This window comes from Podospora pseudopauciseta, chromosome 6 (assembly GCF_035222475.1).
Source record: "Podospora pseudopauciseta strain CBS 411.78 chromosome 6, whole genome shotgun sequence".
Lineage (NCBI taxonomy): Eukaryota > Fungi > Ascomycota > Sordariomycetes > Sordariales > Podosporaceae > Podospora > Podospora pseudopauciseta.
Window position 1 is genome coordinate 2,143,081 of NC_085895.1, and position 14,819 is coordinate 2,157,899.

The 14,819-nt window shown below is 52.6% G+C and overlaps 3 protein-coding genes across 3 annotated transcripts; 2 read left to right on the forward strand and 1 right to left on the reverse strand.

Moving 5' to 3' along the window:
• Window positions 1-1,871: 1,871 nt before the first annotated feature.
• Window positions 1,872-5,059, reverse strand: PMS1 (ATP-binding mismatch repair protein; the record flags this gene model as incomplete). The annotated part of the gene is made up of 2 exons (XM_062913997.1): window positions 4,831-5,059; window positions 1,872-4,765 (listed from the first exon to the last, which is right to left on the reverse strand). Exons 1-2 carry the CDS (start codon window positions 4,967-4,969, stop codon window positions 1,872-1,874), a joined length of 3,033 nt encoding a protein of 1,010 aa, XP_062762942.1. The 5' UTR covers window positions 4,970-5,059.
• A 1,030-nt stretch (window positions 5,060-6,089) lies between these two features.
• Window positions 6,090-12,037, forward strand: BST1 (GPI inositol deacylase). The gene is made up of 2 exons (XM_062913996.1): window positions 6,090-8,094; window positions 8,175-12,037. Exons 1-2 carry the CDS (start codon window positions 7,225-7,227, stop codon window positions 11,016-11,018), a joined length of 3,714 nt encoding a protein of 1,237 aa, XP_062762943.1. The 5' UTR covers window positions 6,090-7,224; the 3' UTR covers window positions 11,019-12,037.
• A 464-nt stretch (window positions 12,038-12,501) lies between these two features.
• On the forward strand, window positions 12,502-14,665 carry TMS1 (Membrane protein tms1). Its single transcript, XM_062913995.1, has 2 exons — window positions 12,502-12,790; window positions 12,858-14,665. Exons 1-2 carry the CDS (start codon window positions 12,740-12,742, stop codon window positions 14,286-14,288), a joined length of 1,482 nt encoding a protein of 493 aa, XP_062762944.1. The 5' UTR covers window positions 12,502-12,739; the 3' UTR covers window positions 14,289-14,665.
• Window positions 14,666-14,819: the final 154 nt, after the last annotated feature.

Sequence of the window (14,819 nt, forward strand, 5' to 3'; positions counted from 1 at the left end):
TAGATGCATTATCTTTATAAACTTTCTCGTGCTATGCTGAGGTAGATATGAGATGGCTATGTTTAGATATTGGGAGGGTGTTATAGTGAATTTCGTCCGAGCTTGAGTTTTAAGATTGTCGTTTGCAAGCGCTGCTGTATGGAAACTCTTGACGGCCTATTATTCTTCTCAGCCATCGACTCTATTGCAAACCCTCTTCAGGCCTCTGCCAGCTTTGCCAGCTCACCGGCTCTATCCTCCATGCCCGCTCTGCCTTCAAGCATCACACCGTGCCGTTGCAGACAACGACCAGCATCCAATCAAGGGCAGCGAGCTCGGTACTCCTCTGGAGAAGCAACTGGCACAGTACGGATCCACGAGGATCGCTCGCTCGCAGGTGGTACAAGATAAGCTCACGGCTTGTTACGACCAGGCCAGGAAACCATTCTCTCACGCCGCCCCGTTCGCTCGCGAGCGCTGCCAGGCGTCCCATCAATATGCCCGGTTCACCTAATTACTATATGTAGCAGATCCGCGGGAAGCCAACAGCCATGTACTATAAAAAACCGCCACGCACGATCTCACAAGAGACAACCCGCAAAGATTGCCTGACCGGGTCTGGTCCAGGGAGTCACGAGATTGCACCACGGCTGCAATACTTCTGGACCAGGCGCCTTCTCGTTCGCGAACGCTGCTGACTTGAGGTGTCGCGAGCTTACTTTTATATCCGTACAGGATCTTCCCATAGAAATATGGGAGTCCGCAGGAATATTACGACAGCCCTCGAACCGGCGTCAACTGGCCCCTAAAATATCATCCCAATCAAACCGTACCTACCAGTGCCAGCGCAAGTACAGCCCCCATCGCATCAAGCTGATGACTGGCGGCTCTCTGGTGGCGCTTCGAGGCGGAGTGTCCACCTGAAAGACGAGAAACAAACTCAACAGCAACGAGTACATTGAAGGACAGGTTTGGGATCCCGGGTCCGGATGTATTACCGTGGTAAGCCACCAGAGACAGCGTTGAACTCCCTGGCAGTCTTTCTATAATTCGCCGTGACTAGATGTGTGTGGGTGTGCAGGAGGAGGTATATGAGTTTTGCAATAGAGATATGAGAGGACTGCCCACCTACCTTTGGTCAGCTGCAACGCCACATCCTCATCAGAGCTTTTGGCCTTGAGACATATCATCTTCCTAATTCCTCTTGGCCAGTCCCCCTTTTGCAAATCTAGATAGGTGGTTATCTACCAAGCTTTCGGTAAGAGTTGTCTAGGTTCTTGATCAAGACTTGTCCTAGCTTGAACAAAATGTCTCCTAGTTGGCCCTATAGATTTTCCCCATTCCAATTCCAGTAATAAACCGCCCATTTCCCCCTAATCTAAAAGCTCAAAATTCCACCCCCAAGTCTAACTCGTATTTACCCCAGCCCTAGATCCCTCCAACCCTCCCCAGCCTAGTCCACACAACTTCCAATCTTCCAACTATAACTGTCCAGATCAATAATCCCCTCTAACAACCCACACGACTTCCCTTCCTTATCACTATCAACTATTAGACCAACCGAGACAAATGGATAGCCACAAACTCAGTATACCCCCCAACGTTAGGTTAATCCCATCTTCCGCCCCACCGTAACCTATTGGACGGTGTTGCTGTTGATTTATTTCGAGTCTTGGGGGCATTTTTGATGGTTTTGTCACGGTGACATGGCAAGTTGGGTTGCTTTCATAGGGATTTCCGGAGGATTTCTGTTGAATCTGAAAATGCTTTCCATGGCTGTAAACATACACAAAATACATGCCTGTTTAGATTTGTTCTCAATGATACAACATACGTTACCATCTATTTTCCTCAGTAAGCCCTTACACCCCTATCCAGTCCAGACCCTTCCATCACCCAGCCCTTTGTTTCCCCTTCCCCCCCCTCAAAAACACCCTCCAATCCACCTTCCCCCCCTCCTGCCACGTCCTCCCCTCAAATGCTCCCCCCAACCCACACAAATGCCTCATCGTCGGCCTCCCATGCGGACAATTCCACGGCTTCTCCATCCCCCCCATATTCCTCACCACCCTCTCCATCTGCCTCCCCGACAACGCCCTCCCAATCATGATACTACTCCTGCAAGCCCTCATGGCAAACATCTTCCTCACCTTTGACGGTCTCGGGATCGTCGTAGCCGAACTGCTCGGGTTATCCCCCAGCAAAAAGATCAACTCCTCCAAATCCGTCAAATCAAACGTTGTCTCCCTCGACAAAGGTAGAGTGACGAGTTGACACCTCGATCCCACCGGGGAGTCCCCAGACGTGTCGACTGATACCACAAACCCGTTGCGCTCGAGAGAGACGAGGTTCTCAAGGATTATCTCCTCTTCTAGGGCGGTCAGAGTCAAGGGTTTGGGCTGGACAAGACGCTGGGATTGGACCGTGGTGGTGGATTGGAGGCGCTCAAAGTTATATTTCTCGTCCGAGGCGTGTTGGTCGATTATGAAGAGCTCGTCGTCGTCGTCTGAGGGGGAGGAGGAACCCTCCCGGACGGCGAGGATGAAGCCTAGGTTGAATTGGCCGATGATTTTCATTTTGGCAAAGTCGGTTTTGGTGATTTTTAGGGAGAGTTTCTCTTCGGGGTTGGCTGCGTCTAAGCCGTCGTCGTCTTGGGAGGGAGGTGGTTTGCTTTTCTGGGGTGGGAGGTGGTTTGAAAGGGAGATGATTTGCTGGCTAATCTGCATTTCGTTGGTTCTGACCCTGTGGATGAGGTTGAGGGTCATGTCTTTCCGCTTTGGACGGCCTTTGAGGAGCATCTGGGAGCGCTTTTCGCTTTCTTCTGATGCTTCAGCAGCGGTGGCCTGGGCGGCGTCGATAAGGGCTTGTACTTTCTTTTCTTCTTGTGCCTTCTTTTCTTCCTCGTCGATGTACTCGTCGTCGGCTGAGTCATGGTCACAGCATTCGTCTTGCTCGACAGAGGCTCTTGGGCTGTCTGCTTCTGAAGGCATCTCCTCATTCCCTTCATTGTCAGCCCGGAGCTCCTCCTCCTCCTCCTCCTCCTCCTCCTCCTCCTCCTCCTCCCTTTCTTCGTGAGAGGAACGAGGCATCTCAGGTTCTTCCATGTCTACATCATTATCCTCTCCTTGAGACACAAACAGGGACTCTTCGTTGTCATCGTCCTGGCCCTCTGCCGATCCAGCGGCTTCCGAAGCTTCCTCATCCACCTCAATTTCCTCATCCTCAATGTCCACCTCTTCTGTAGTAATCTCGAGATCTTCTGTCGAGCCTCCCTTACTACTCGCCGCAGCAGAAAACATTTGAGTGAGACGTCCGCCAAAGGATGGCACAGGTGCGGTCTTCTTCCTGGCCTTAGCAGCGCCAAGCTTTTGGGAAGGCCTGGAAGGCTCCTCAATTCTTGATCGTTTCAGGGGACTCCTGATCACGCTCGTCACGGTGGAGTCGCCTATGGTGATCGTAGCCACTTCTTGAGTTGACCGTTTAAACCGAGCTGGAGCGATGGGACTAGATCGTGGAGCTGCAAGTTGCGACGGTGGCGGAATCGCCGGAATTGAAGACTGTGGTGGCTCGTCTTCTGCATCTTCCATTGGGACCTCTGTCTCGTCTTTCTCTGGTTTCTCGGCCGTCTCAGAAGTTTTCTCTTCCTCTTCATCCTGATCATCGACCGACGCTCGTCTCTGTGTAATCGGTGAGTCTGATTCGGACGATTGATGTGACAGTGTGGCTGTCCTCCTGTTGCTTACAGAAGCAACAGAGACCGGTGTCTGTGAGCGAACAAGCGTCGGTTTCTTAAACGGCGTCTGCCTCAGCCCTTGGGCTTGGGATGTCGGAATGGTGACATCCTGCGTCTCGAAGAGTTCAATCAAGGACTCCCGCAGATTGTCAAGCATTTGACCTTGGTCGTGGAGCAAGATGGTGCGCTTGTCTGGACTGACATTGACATCGTAAAGATGAGTGTCGAGTTGAATGTCTGCAAAGATGAAAGGCAACTGTGAAGCATTGTAGGAGCGATACACCTCGTTGAAAACCTTGACAAACTGGGGTAGACCGCAAGGCCGCCCATTGACGTAGAACATTTGACGATCTGGTGTTTGTCGGCCTTCACCAGGTGTCGGCCGGGAGACATACCCGAGCACCCTAACATCGGTATTGCTCCCGTCAGCTCTAGCTTTACCCTTCACGAGAGGACCGGCGGTAGGTGTGAGCTGCAGCTTGAGATCCATTGTGATCAAAGCATTCATCGTCTTGACACCAAACACATTGATGATATTCTCGCGTGTTGTGGGATTACCCTTGGTCGAGAACAGAACCATCCTCTTCCCTTTGGTGGGCTGCTGGGAAACGGTGAACTTGACGCCTGTTTGGATGCAGGCATATTGGTTGAGCAGGCTGATAACCTTGCCCCATTCCCTCTTGATGTTTCTCTCCAGCTCACGACGGCGTACTGGGAGGTTGCGGAAGAGGTCCTCTACAATTACAGAAGTACCACGCTGGCCCGAAAGAACGCTGGTGCTCTTAAGCTTCCCAGACATCTCGAACTCGAGCTTCGCAGCGCGAGGGACCTGCTCCTTGGTGCAAGTTATAACAGAGAATTTGGATAGTGCGCAGAGGGAGGACAATGCCTCCCCACGGAAGCCAAACGTCTGAAGTGTGGAGAGATCATCATATGTTGAGAGCTTGGACGTGTAATGCTTTAGGGCGACTGATTCGTAGTTGTGTGGTGCAATTCCGGCTCCATTGTCTTGGACCTCGATGGAGTCAAGACCTTGGTTTTTGAACCGTACCTCTGCAGCATGATTAGCATCCTTTACTGGAACAGGTCTGAACATATCTGAAGATATTTATTCGTACCGATGGTGGTTGCCCCGGCATCCACACTGTTCTCCACGAGCTCTTTGGCTACAGAGCACAAATCGACAATAACCTGACCAGCTTGGATCTGGTGGACTGCACTCGAGTCGATGGCCTTGATGGTGACATTGGATGCCATAGTATGTGATGATACCCTCCCGCCCTCAACAACGTCGGTTATTGTCTCACAAATACGGCCCAGTTGGGATAGGTATCAGGTCATCTCATATTGGCGCTGATGTGTGTGTGTGTGAGGGAGAGAGAGTGAGAGAGAGGGTGTGTTACTCTTGGTGCGTTACACCAGGAAAATCAATTAAACTCGAGAAAGGAGGACGCGACGCGTTCCTGCCTGTGGTGACACGCGCACTAATAAATTAAGGTAGGCGCCCCTCCAGCTTCACTGGAAGCTTACCTACCCCGCCGACAGAAGCTAGCTCACTGACAAAACTCAAGCCACAGCTTTGAAAAGCATTTCGCCCAAGTAAGAACACTCATATCGCTCACTGCCTATTCCTACGCCCATTGAAAGCGACCTGATGAAAATACGGAGTATCGACGGGTTAAGAAATCTAGGGGCTAGCTCATGTCAGCTGTCGTGTAACGCCCCCTACCAGAACACACGGTCAATACCGCCAATGTTACAATGCCATGAGTACTACACCGTAAACCCCCACGAACTGCCACATTGCTTGGACGTTAGCCGTGCCACGTCGGATCTCCTGCCTGGGCATTTGCTGGAAGCTTTCTTGAAGGAATATAGCGCTAAAACTTTAAGCTTTTCTCGACGTTTTGAACAGCCCAAAAGATTCAAGGGTCCAGATGTTACGCAACACGACAGAAAAACCATGCAGAAACGACTCTCCTCTCTCGTCAGCACGGCCTGATTTGGCACATCTGTAGATGTTCTTCTGTAAAAGACCGTTCTCGGCACAAGGTAACAACGGCATCCCAATCCGTAGCCTTTAATGCAGGTCGGTTATTTCCAGATGACGTTATGCTTGGCCGCTGTGGTAGCCAATTGAGCAGCTCGGCATATCAACATTTTGAAGGGAGGATTGCAGCAAAAAGCGAAATCACTCCAGCCCGTTTCCAGGAATTGAACCCTGTCAACTTGTCAAGACATGTCCAGAACCAAGGTTTCTAACAGCCAAAGACTGTCGCGATAAGAAGAAAAGGGCCACCACCAGCACATGTGCTTCGTCCACGCAAGATGCATACTGTAGGAGCTGTTGACCCACATGCTGCCAACATTTTTGTCGGTTTTCGGTGCAGAGTTCCGCCTTTCCTGGGACCAGCCGCTGTTGCAGAAGTTGAAAATCCTGAGGATCGTCCATGTGAGAAACACAGCTGCCTTTTTCTGTTGGTTCCTATGTCGGAAGGATTGCGTATGGCTCGCCTGGGCGCATCGCCAGCAACTGGACTTTGTATCTCACCTCACCTGATCTCGGTATAGAGACATGTAACCAGGAGGATGGCCATGTAAACCAGCGAGGCCCACCGGATTGCCGCAAGCCAGCCACCTCGCGACGACCTGAAAAAAGTCCCGGTCAATAAAGCAACAGGTGTGAGGTGGTGCATGCTGCAGGAGGGAAATAATTCCCAGCTTTGGAGAGCTGGGTTGCAACAGCTTGCCGCCCACTGCCGCTCTGGAGCTTATATTCCGCAGATTCCGCCCATCCCAGCCTCACCACCCCCAGCTTCAGGTTTCTCTTCTTCTTGGACGGAATCAGGAAGCACTCGTTTATTCTGTCGCCTGAGACAAAGTCGCTCGTTCGCCATACCGTCAAACAAAAACACGCAGTAGATGTCACAGACGTCACCTGAATCCTGGCACCGAAAACGTTTTGTGCCGATCCGGAGGAATCTGGGATCCCCTCGTTGCTCTCTCACACCCTGAACACCCTTTATCAAGGGTTCTCGCGTTATTGTTGGTTTCATCCGCCGTGCGACCTCTGCCTTGGACCCCACCGCTGCTGAGGATCATCATACGCCCTATGCGATATCCATATCTGTATTCACAGGGTATTCCAATATTCGGACTCGAAGAGAAGACAGTGCTGGAGTGGAGGGTTGCTATCAACCTGAGGTGGAAATTCCCCATCCAAAAAAAGCCACTGCGGCACCTGCGTCGAATCATCTCGGCCCGTTTGGAGGCTGGTCGGAACGCTTGTTTCCAAGCCATAGGCGGCCAATAGCGGGCTGCAGCGCTGTGCACCTGCTAGCCTGCCACAGCCTAGCGCTGGGATTCAAGGGTGGGCTCCCCGAATCGAACCTGCATCGACCACCCAGAGCTCGTGGTTTTCACATCAATTTTGTTTTTTTTCTTTAATCTTGCCAGTTCAGAGGCTCGACGGTGATAGGGAACAAGCAGCTTGGTGATACTATTACGAGTAGATGCCCAGCCTCTGTCCGGCTCTAACTACCGTCCCCACCAAAACGAAAAAAAGTCTGCCAGCGCCGATTCATGCCCAGCGTTTTGTCGCTGTCGCTGTCGCGCCCCGTCAAAGTCCGTTCCCTCCCGCCTCCGTCTCCCTTGACCTCGAGCTGCCAAGGACCGCACCGCATCGAGAAGCGCAACCTGCCATAACGCACATCCCCAAAGGCAGGAGTCGTCCGCCAACCGACCCTGCTGGGATGACGAGGCACTCATCAGGATCCTCCGAAGACGGTGACACTCTGCACGTCGAGGTTCCTCATGTCAGTTCGTCCAATCAATCCGCCCTGAGGCCACAGGCCGCCGCACAGCCTTCCACCTCAACTAGCCCAGACAGCACCGCCAGCCATCACCACCAACGTCGCAGCAGCGCTGACCCGCGAACTTCGTCCTCGATCAGTCGGAGGTCAACCAGCATCAATTGGAAGCCTACCGAGACCAGGAATGGCTCACTAGAGAAGCCCCCATCGCCGACGCGCCCAACAACCCCCTCTCCACTCGGCCTGATACCGACCGCGAATGGGTCACATGCAAAGAAGAGAGAGATGGAAAAGGCGCACGAGGCCATGTTTGCCGTCCGGCATCAGCGATGGCGAAGCCCGTGGGCAATTGGCCTTCTTGCGCTTGTCGCATCCATCACCGGTATCGCCTTGCTGCTGACGGTGGTTCACTCGTCGGTAACACGACAAATTGATCCAAAGGGCTGTCGAATGTCTTACTTGCGCCCGTCATACGCCAAGCTCAACGAGTTCGACACGGAACACACCCGTCTCGCAAGCAAATATTCGCTGTACATGTATCGCGAACAGGGAATTGACCATGACACAAGGGTTCGGATCCCCCATCATATGTCTTGGTATATGTATGCCAAGCACCTTTGCTAATCCACTGCTAACGCAACTGCGCGCAGGTACGAGGAGTCCCCGTTCTCTTCATTCCTGGCAATGCCGGGAGCTACAAGCAAGTCCGACCCATTGCCTCTGAGGCAGCAAACTACTTCCACGATGTCCTGCAGCATGACCCCGAGACATACAACGCCGGCATCAGAAGCCTCGACTTCTTCACCGTCGATTTCAATGAAGATATCACGGCGTTCCACGGGCAGACCCTCCTCGACCAGGCCGAATACCTCAATGAGGCGATTCGCTACATCCTCTCGCTCTACCTCGATCCGCGCGTTTCCGACCGAAACCCTGATCTTCCCGACCCGACCTCGGTGATAGTGCTGGGCCACTCTATGGGAGGAATTGTTGCGCGGACAATGCTCATCATGCCCAACTACCAAACGAACTCGATCAACACCATCATCACCATGTCGGCGCCTCACGCCCGGCCGCCTGTGTCCTTTGACAGCCAGATTGTCAAGGCATACAAAGACATCAACGATTATTGGAGGCATGCCTACTCGCAACAGTGGGCCAACAACAATCCCCTCTGGCATGTGACGCTTGTTTCGATCGCGGGCGGAGGACTCGATACCGTGGTCCCTTCGGATTATGCGAGCGTCGAGTCGTTGGTTCCGGACACGCATGGATTCACTGTCTTCACATCGACCATTCCCACAGTATGGACGAGCATGGATCATCAGGCGATTCTGTGGTGCGACCAATTCCGCAAGGTGTTGGTTCGGACGCTATTTGACCTCTCCGATGTGCACAGGGCATCCCAAACGAAACCGAGGGCGGAGAGAATGCGCGTCTTCAAAAAGCGGCTGCTTACCGGCATGGAAACTGTTGCTGAGAAGACGGCGCCTCGATCAGACCCGACGACTTTGCTTACCGTGGAGGACAATTCTGACACCATCATTGCTCAGGGGGAGCGGTTAGTTTTGCGGCAATTGGGAACCACTGGCAGGGTTCGCGCCCACCTCATGACCATCCCACCTCCCGGGCCTCCCGAAGTCAAGCGCTTTACTTTGATGACCGATATCAAGCTCGACCAGCCTGGCGAGAACGGGAAGCTCGAAGTCATGTTTTGCAGCGTTGTCCCATCGCAACCGGGCCAAACCGGGGCAGGATTTCCAAGCCAAATCGACCTTTCCAAAGGTACTGCAGGAACTACCCGGCTGGCTTGCCGAAATGCTGCCCCAGATGTCATTCCACTCCCTGGATCAAACAAGACAACCACCTTTCCATTCTATAGGGACCTAGAGAAGCAGGTTCTGCCCTTCTACTACCTCGAGTACGACCTGGACGACATTGCTGAACAACAGTTCATTGCAGTGGTGGAGAAGGCAACGAATCCCACCCAAGGTTTCGTGATTGCTGAGTTCAGCGAGCAGTCGCAGTCACACCAAACGGCACAGATCGGCCTTCAACGTCTGCTCACCTCGGGCTTGAAGTTCACCATGCCTGCTGCACGACCGATGGTGACGGAAACCAAGGTGCCATCCTTGCAGTCGAGCTTGTTAGCCTACAACTTGCGCCTGAGCAGCCACTCATGTGGCAACAAAGAGGAGCTCTTCGCCCCGATGGTGAGGCAGTATCTGGTGGAGCCGTTTGAGTCGAAGTATTTTGTCAATGTACGCGATGCGCCGATCAGCCTTCACGGTGTTGCTCCCTACGTCCCTCCGCCCCTTGCCAAGAGGTCCGCCAGCGAGGATGGACTGAGCTTTCAGTTTTGGACCGATCCTACTTGCGATTCCAGCATTGAGGTTGAGCTTGAGGTGGATTTCAGTGGTAGTCTCGGCAAGCTGTATATGCGCTACCGTACCGTCTTTGCTGCGTTCCCGCTGCTCGTGGTGGCTCTCGTGTTGCGCAAACAGTTCCGCGTCTACGATACCACGGGTGTGTTCATCACCTTCACAGAAAGCTTGGATCTTTGCCTCAGGCAGTCCATTCCGTTGATGCTTGCATCGCTCACCATGTTGACCGTGGCCACGGCCAACCCGAACCCAGCTGGCAGCGCAAGCTTCTGGCATTGGAACAAGAGCACATCTTCGCTGGTCGATTTCCACCTCAACGACTATCTGATCGGTACTCAGGACCCGATGTTTCTGTTCTTGATTCCCGTGATTGGAATAATATGCGTCGGAGTGTGCACCGTCTTCAACTACATCACACTTGCCCTCACGCACTTGTTGAGCAGCCTCTTCAACCTGTTGGCATTCCGCCCTGCGTGGGTTCGCAATGATGAACGCAAGAAACAAGGAGGCGCCGGGTTTCTGCCGTCATCACCCAGGCGCAGAATGATCACGACAGCCGTCTTGTTATTCCTCGTGTCTACAGCCATCCCGTACCAGTTTGCCTATCTGGTTGCCTGCCTGGTCCAACTGACAACCACAGTACGCGCGCAGCGAATCGCCCAGGAACTCCAGTCAGCAGCCAACTCAAGCTTTTACAACTACGTCCATTCGATTCTCATCCTCATGCTCTGGATCCTTCCCATCAACCTGCCAACGCTCGTGGTCTGGATACACAACCTGGCTGTTCATTGGCTCACGCCCTTCACCTCGCACCACAATGTATTGTCCATCATGCCATTCATCGTCCTTGTGGAGACCTTGACCACGGGCAAGATGGTTCCTCCGGTCACCGGTCGGATGAAGCACCTCACGAGCATTCTGCTGTTCGGCATTGCCATCTATGCTGCCGTGTATGGAATCTCTTACGCCTACACATTACACCACCTGGTCAACCTGGTCGCGTTTTGGCTGGTCATCCTTCACTCCACCTCTGACTCTTGGCCAATATCGGGGTTAAAACACTTGTACGAAGGAGACGCCGAGGACCGCAAGGGCGGTAAAGAGCCATGAACAAAATCTCCGATTAGACACCTTTGGAATAGACTATCCCGAAAAATTACCTGGACATTCACCAACCTATTCACCTTTTTGATACCCAATCCGAATGGTTCCGAATATCACCAGACCACGATTGTACATGCCTCTTTGCCCGCACTGCCGGCCCTCTTTTGGCTGGCTCGCATACTTTCTGTTCTTTTCATTCTCTACGACACGATTTTATGAGGGTGGATTCCCGTCTGCTTCGACTTTTATAGCACCATAACCAGGGAAATGGGTTTGCTTGGATACACCAGGGGTATTACGGATGGGAGGGAAGATTGATTTTTCTTCGCGCTCCCCTGTTTTTTCTTTTCGCTGTTCAGTTTACGTCTTGATGGATGGGGATAACACATGTGTTTTTTTTTTTTTGTTTTTTTTTGGGTTCATAAGGAGCGGCAAATTTTTTTGGTATTGGTCAAGGGTTGTCGTGGTTTGGGGAAATGGCAGCATGGTATAGGATTGGGAAGGGGAGAAACCCCCGAGCCAGTTTTGGCCGCTGATAATGTTTATGTTTCTTTCTTTTTTTTTTCTGTTGTCTCTCGCTTCTCCCTTTTCCGACGGGGGTGGTTTGGTCGTCAGACAGACAACACACCTTTGCTCGATGCCCCTCGTTTCAGCTCAGCAACGCCAGCTCATCACCACAGATGGGCAGACCAAGGAGGAGGTAATGGACGATGACACCGGAGACAATAATGGTGTGTGTGTGTGTGTGGTCTCTGATAGAAGAGACAGATGATCAGAAAGGTTGTCTGTTGCTGTGTGTGGTTTTGATGCTTGTTAGAATAGCGAGATGAGAAAGAGCCAAGAAAGCGAGAGGGGGGGAGTTGGATTATTACTATAGCCGGGATGGTGTAGATAGAGGGGGATGGGAGAGGTGGGGGGGATGGTTGGTGTATATACCACTTGTATTTATTTAGGGAGGGGGAGTAGTGCAGACACAATATCTTGAGAGAGTTGTGTGAGGCAGAAGGGAAGAATATATGATCAAGTTCAAGTATTTTGTGCGGGAAGTGAAGCGGGTTCTTGTTAAGCTGTGAACCCTCAAACCAAGCAATAAGGCTTCTTTCACATAGACACGAAGTATTCCAGCTGTGTTATCCAAAGTCATCTATGGCATCTCAACCAGCATGGGAGATAGTAGTTCGTCAATTTTTTGTCGATCTGAAGCACATAGGTACTTATACATGATGTTCGCGCAGCCTTACACTGCCCTTTATTTCATCTCTACCATGGAGGATACACTTCTTAGGAAGCCAGTCAAATATACCAAGGTCGCCTTGATATACAAAATCGTAACTGAAAAGCCAAAAACCCTAACCCAGAATCCTGCAGGCCTTCTCCCTGCTGTGGCATCTCCACCAATCGAATGCAGGTACCCCTGCAGAGTCACGTGCACGTTGTCCCCCGTCCCAAGTTTTGTGGCGCAGGTGCAGGAGGCAGGATCCTTGGCGCTGCGTCACGTAACCTCCAGCCGCCGCAGCCGTTACCGTCGTCGTCGTCGTCAGTTGGCTCGATCCAGTGTTTCCAACATTCAACTACCTCCTAGCTACTGTCAACAAACCCCGAAGATAAACCCAACGAACCCCGATATCTTTTTGCGCACGATATCCGATCGCACCTAACCACGAAATAATTCACCCTTTGAATCAACCCGCCTTGTGTGGCCTGAGGGGCTATACTCAACCACCGCGATGGGCGCCCTCCTCTCCCTCCCGCTGATGGCGGTTCCAAGCCTAGGCACAGTACGCGACCCCCATCAGCCCCCAAGAAACATCAACAAAGTGCGATAGACTGACGATATAACCACAGCTCCTCTCCTTCGGCGCAAGCTGCTGCGGAGCAGCAACCTGCTCAATGGTCTGCTCCGCCTGCGGAAAATGCGGCAACTCGGTCGCAACCCGCATAGCCTACGCCCTCATCCTCCTCGTCAACTCGATCCTCTCCTGGATCATGCTCACAAAGTGGGCCATCGAGAAGCTCCAGCACCTCATGCTCGATTACGTAAAGATCAAATGCGGCGAGGGCGACTGCTACGGCTGGCTAGCAGTCCACAGAATCAACTTTGCGCTCGGCATGTTCCACCTCGTCCTTGCCGGACTGATGCTGGGGGTTCACTCCTCCAAGAACCCTCGCGCGGCGATACAAAATGGTTTCTGGGGTCCAAAGATCATTGCTTGGTTGGGGCTGATCGTGTTGACTTTTTTCATTCCGGATACGTTTTTCCAGTTTTGGGGGAACTACGTCGCGCTGATTTGCGCGATGCTGTTTTTGATGCTGGGGTTGATTTTGCTGGTGGATTTGGCGCATAATTGGGCAGAGTACTGTCTTGGGCAGATTGAGGAGTCCGAGTCGAAGACCTGGAGGGTGGTTTTGATTGGGTCGACGTTGGGGATGTATGTGGCTAGTTTGGCCATGACGGTGGTGCAGTATGTGTTTTTTGCCGGGTCGGGGTGTTCGATGAACCAGGCGGCGATTACGATCAATTTGCTGCTCTGGCTGGCCATTTCGGTCATTTCGGTGCACCCGACTGTGCAGGAGTATAACCCCAAGGCCGGGCTGGCTCAGGCGGCCATGGTGGCGGTATACTGCACCTATTTGACCATGTCGGCCGTGTCGATGGAGCCGGACGAGACGGAGGATAAGCACTGTAATCCGTTGATTGCGGGGCAGGGAACGAGGACTACGACTGTGGTTATTGGTGCTATTGTTACGATGTTGACGGTGGCGTATACAACCACCAGGGCGGCGACGCAGTCTCTTGGTTTGGGGGGGAAAGTTGGGGGACAGATTCGGCTGCCGGAGGAGGACGAGGTTGATTATGAGCACAGCCTCATCACCACGCAGCCGGATAACTCGCGGCGTCAAATGCGTGCCGAGGCGCTGAGACGGGCGGTGGAGGAGGGGTCCCTTCCGGCGGATGCGCTCTTGTCGGATGATGATGATGATCATGTTCATGGGCACTCACCCAATGGCGGGGCGATGGACGATGAACGGACGAGCACGCAGTACAGCTATGCCATGTTTCACGTCATTTTCTTTTTGGCGACGGCGTGGGTGGCGACGTTGCTAACGAGTGATTGGGATGATGGGAAGGTGGCGGATGGGGGGGATTTTGCTACGGTGGGGAGGACGCTGTGGGCGAGCTGGGTCAAGATTGTGAGCGGGTGGGTTTGTTATGGGATGTATACTTGGACGCTCGTGGCGCCGATTGTGCTGCCGGGGAGGTTTGAGTTTGAGTAGGTAGGGGGAAGATGAGGGTTGAGATTGGGAAGAGAGGAGGGTGCCGAGAGGGAAGGGGTCAGGGAGAGTGTATTGCATAGTACAGCAGAGCTACTACGGCTGCAGATTCTGGTTTTTTTTTGGGGGGTGTTTTGGAGTTTTTGGGCAAGTGTTTTGGTAGCAAGCAAGGGTGTGGTTATTCTTGTTTGTGATGAATATATGGATAGGACCGAGACCATTCCCTCTATGGCCAACTGCTCCTTATGTTGAATGAAGAAAGTGTGAATACCTCCCAATAGGGACGCGGTGTCGGTCGTGGAAGATCACTGTTCTACAGCCTCATATAGCTCGGGACCTTATGTACCATCCGGCTCTCTCAAAGTCTTGATTCCACCTTACAATCTCAATCAAACATAGTGGGCTAGGTGGGATAGCAGGAACGGTGACAGGGAGCCTCGACTCTCCGAATCCTCCCCTAGGCCGCCCATTTATCCCCCCCTACCCTTTCCTGTCCATCGATTTCTTTCCCCCCACTGTCTAAGCTAGTTCAGG

Coding starts and splice junctions, on each gene's coding strand:
- BST1 (XM_062913996.1), top strand. CDS start 7,225: ATGCCCAGCCTCTGTCCGGCTCTAACTACCGTCCCCACCAAAACGAAA. Junction 8,095..8,174: donor GAATTGACCATGACACAAGG/GTTCGGATCCCC, acceptor AACTGCGCGCAG/GTACGAGGAGTCCCCGTTCT.
- TMS1 (XM_062913995.1), top strand. CDS start 12,740: ATGGGCGCCCTCCTCTCCCTCCCGCTGATGGCGGTTCCAAGCCTAGGC. Junction 12,791..12,857: donor CGGTTCCAAGCCTAGGCACA/GTACGCGACCCC, acceptor ATATAACCACAG/CTCCTCTCCTTCGGCGCAAG.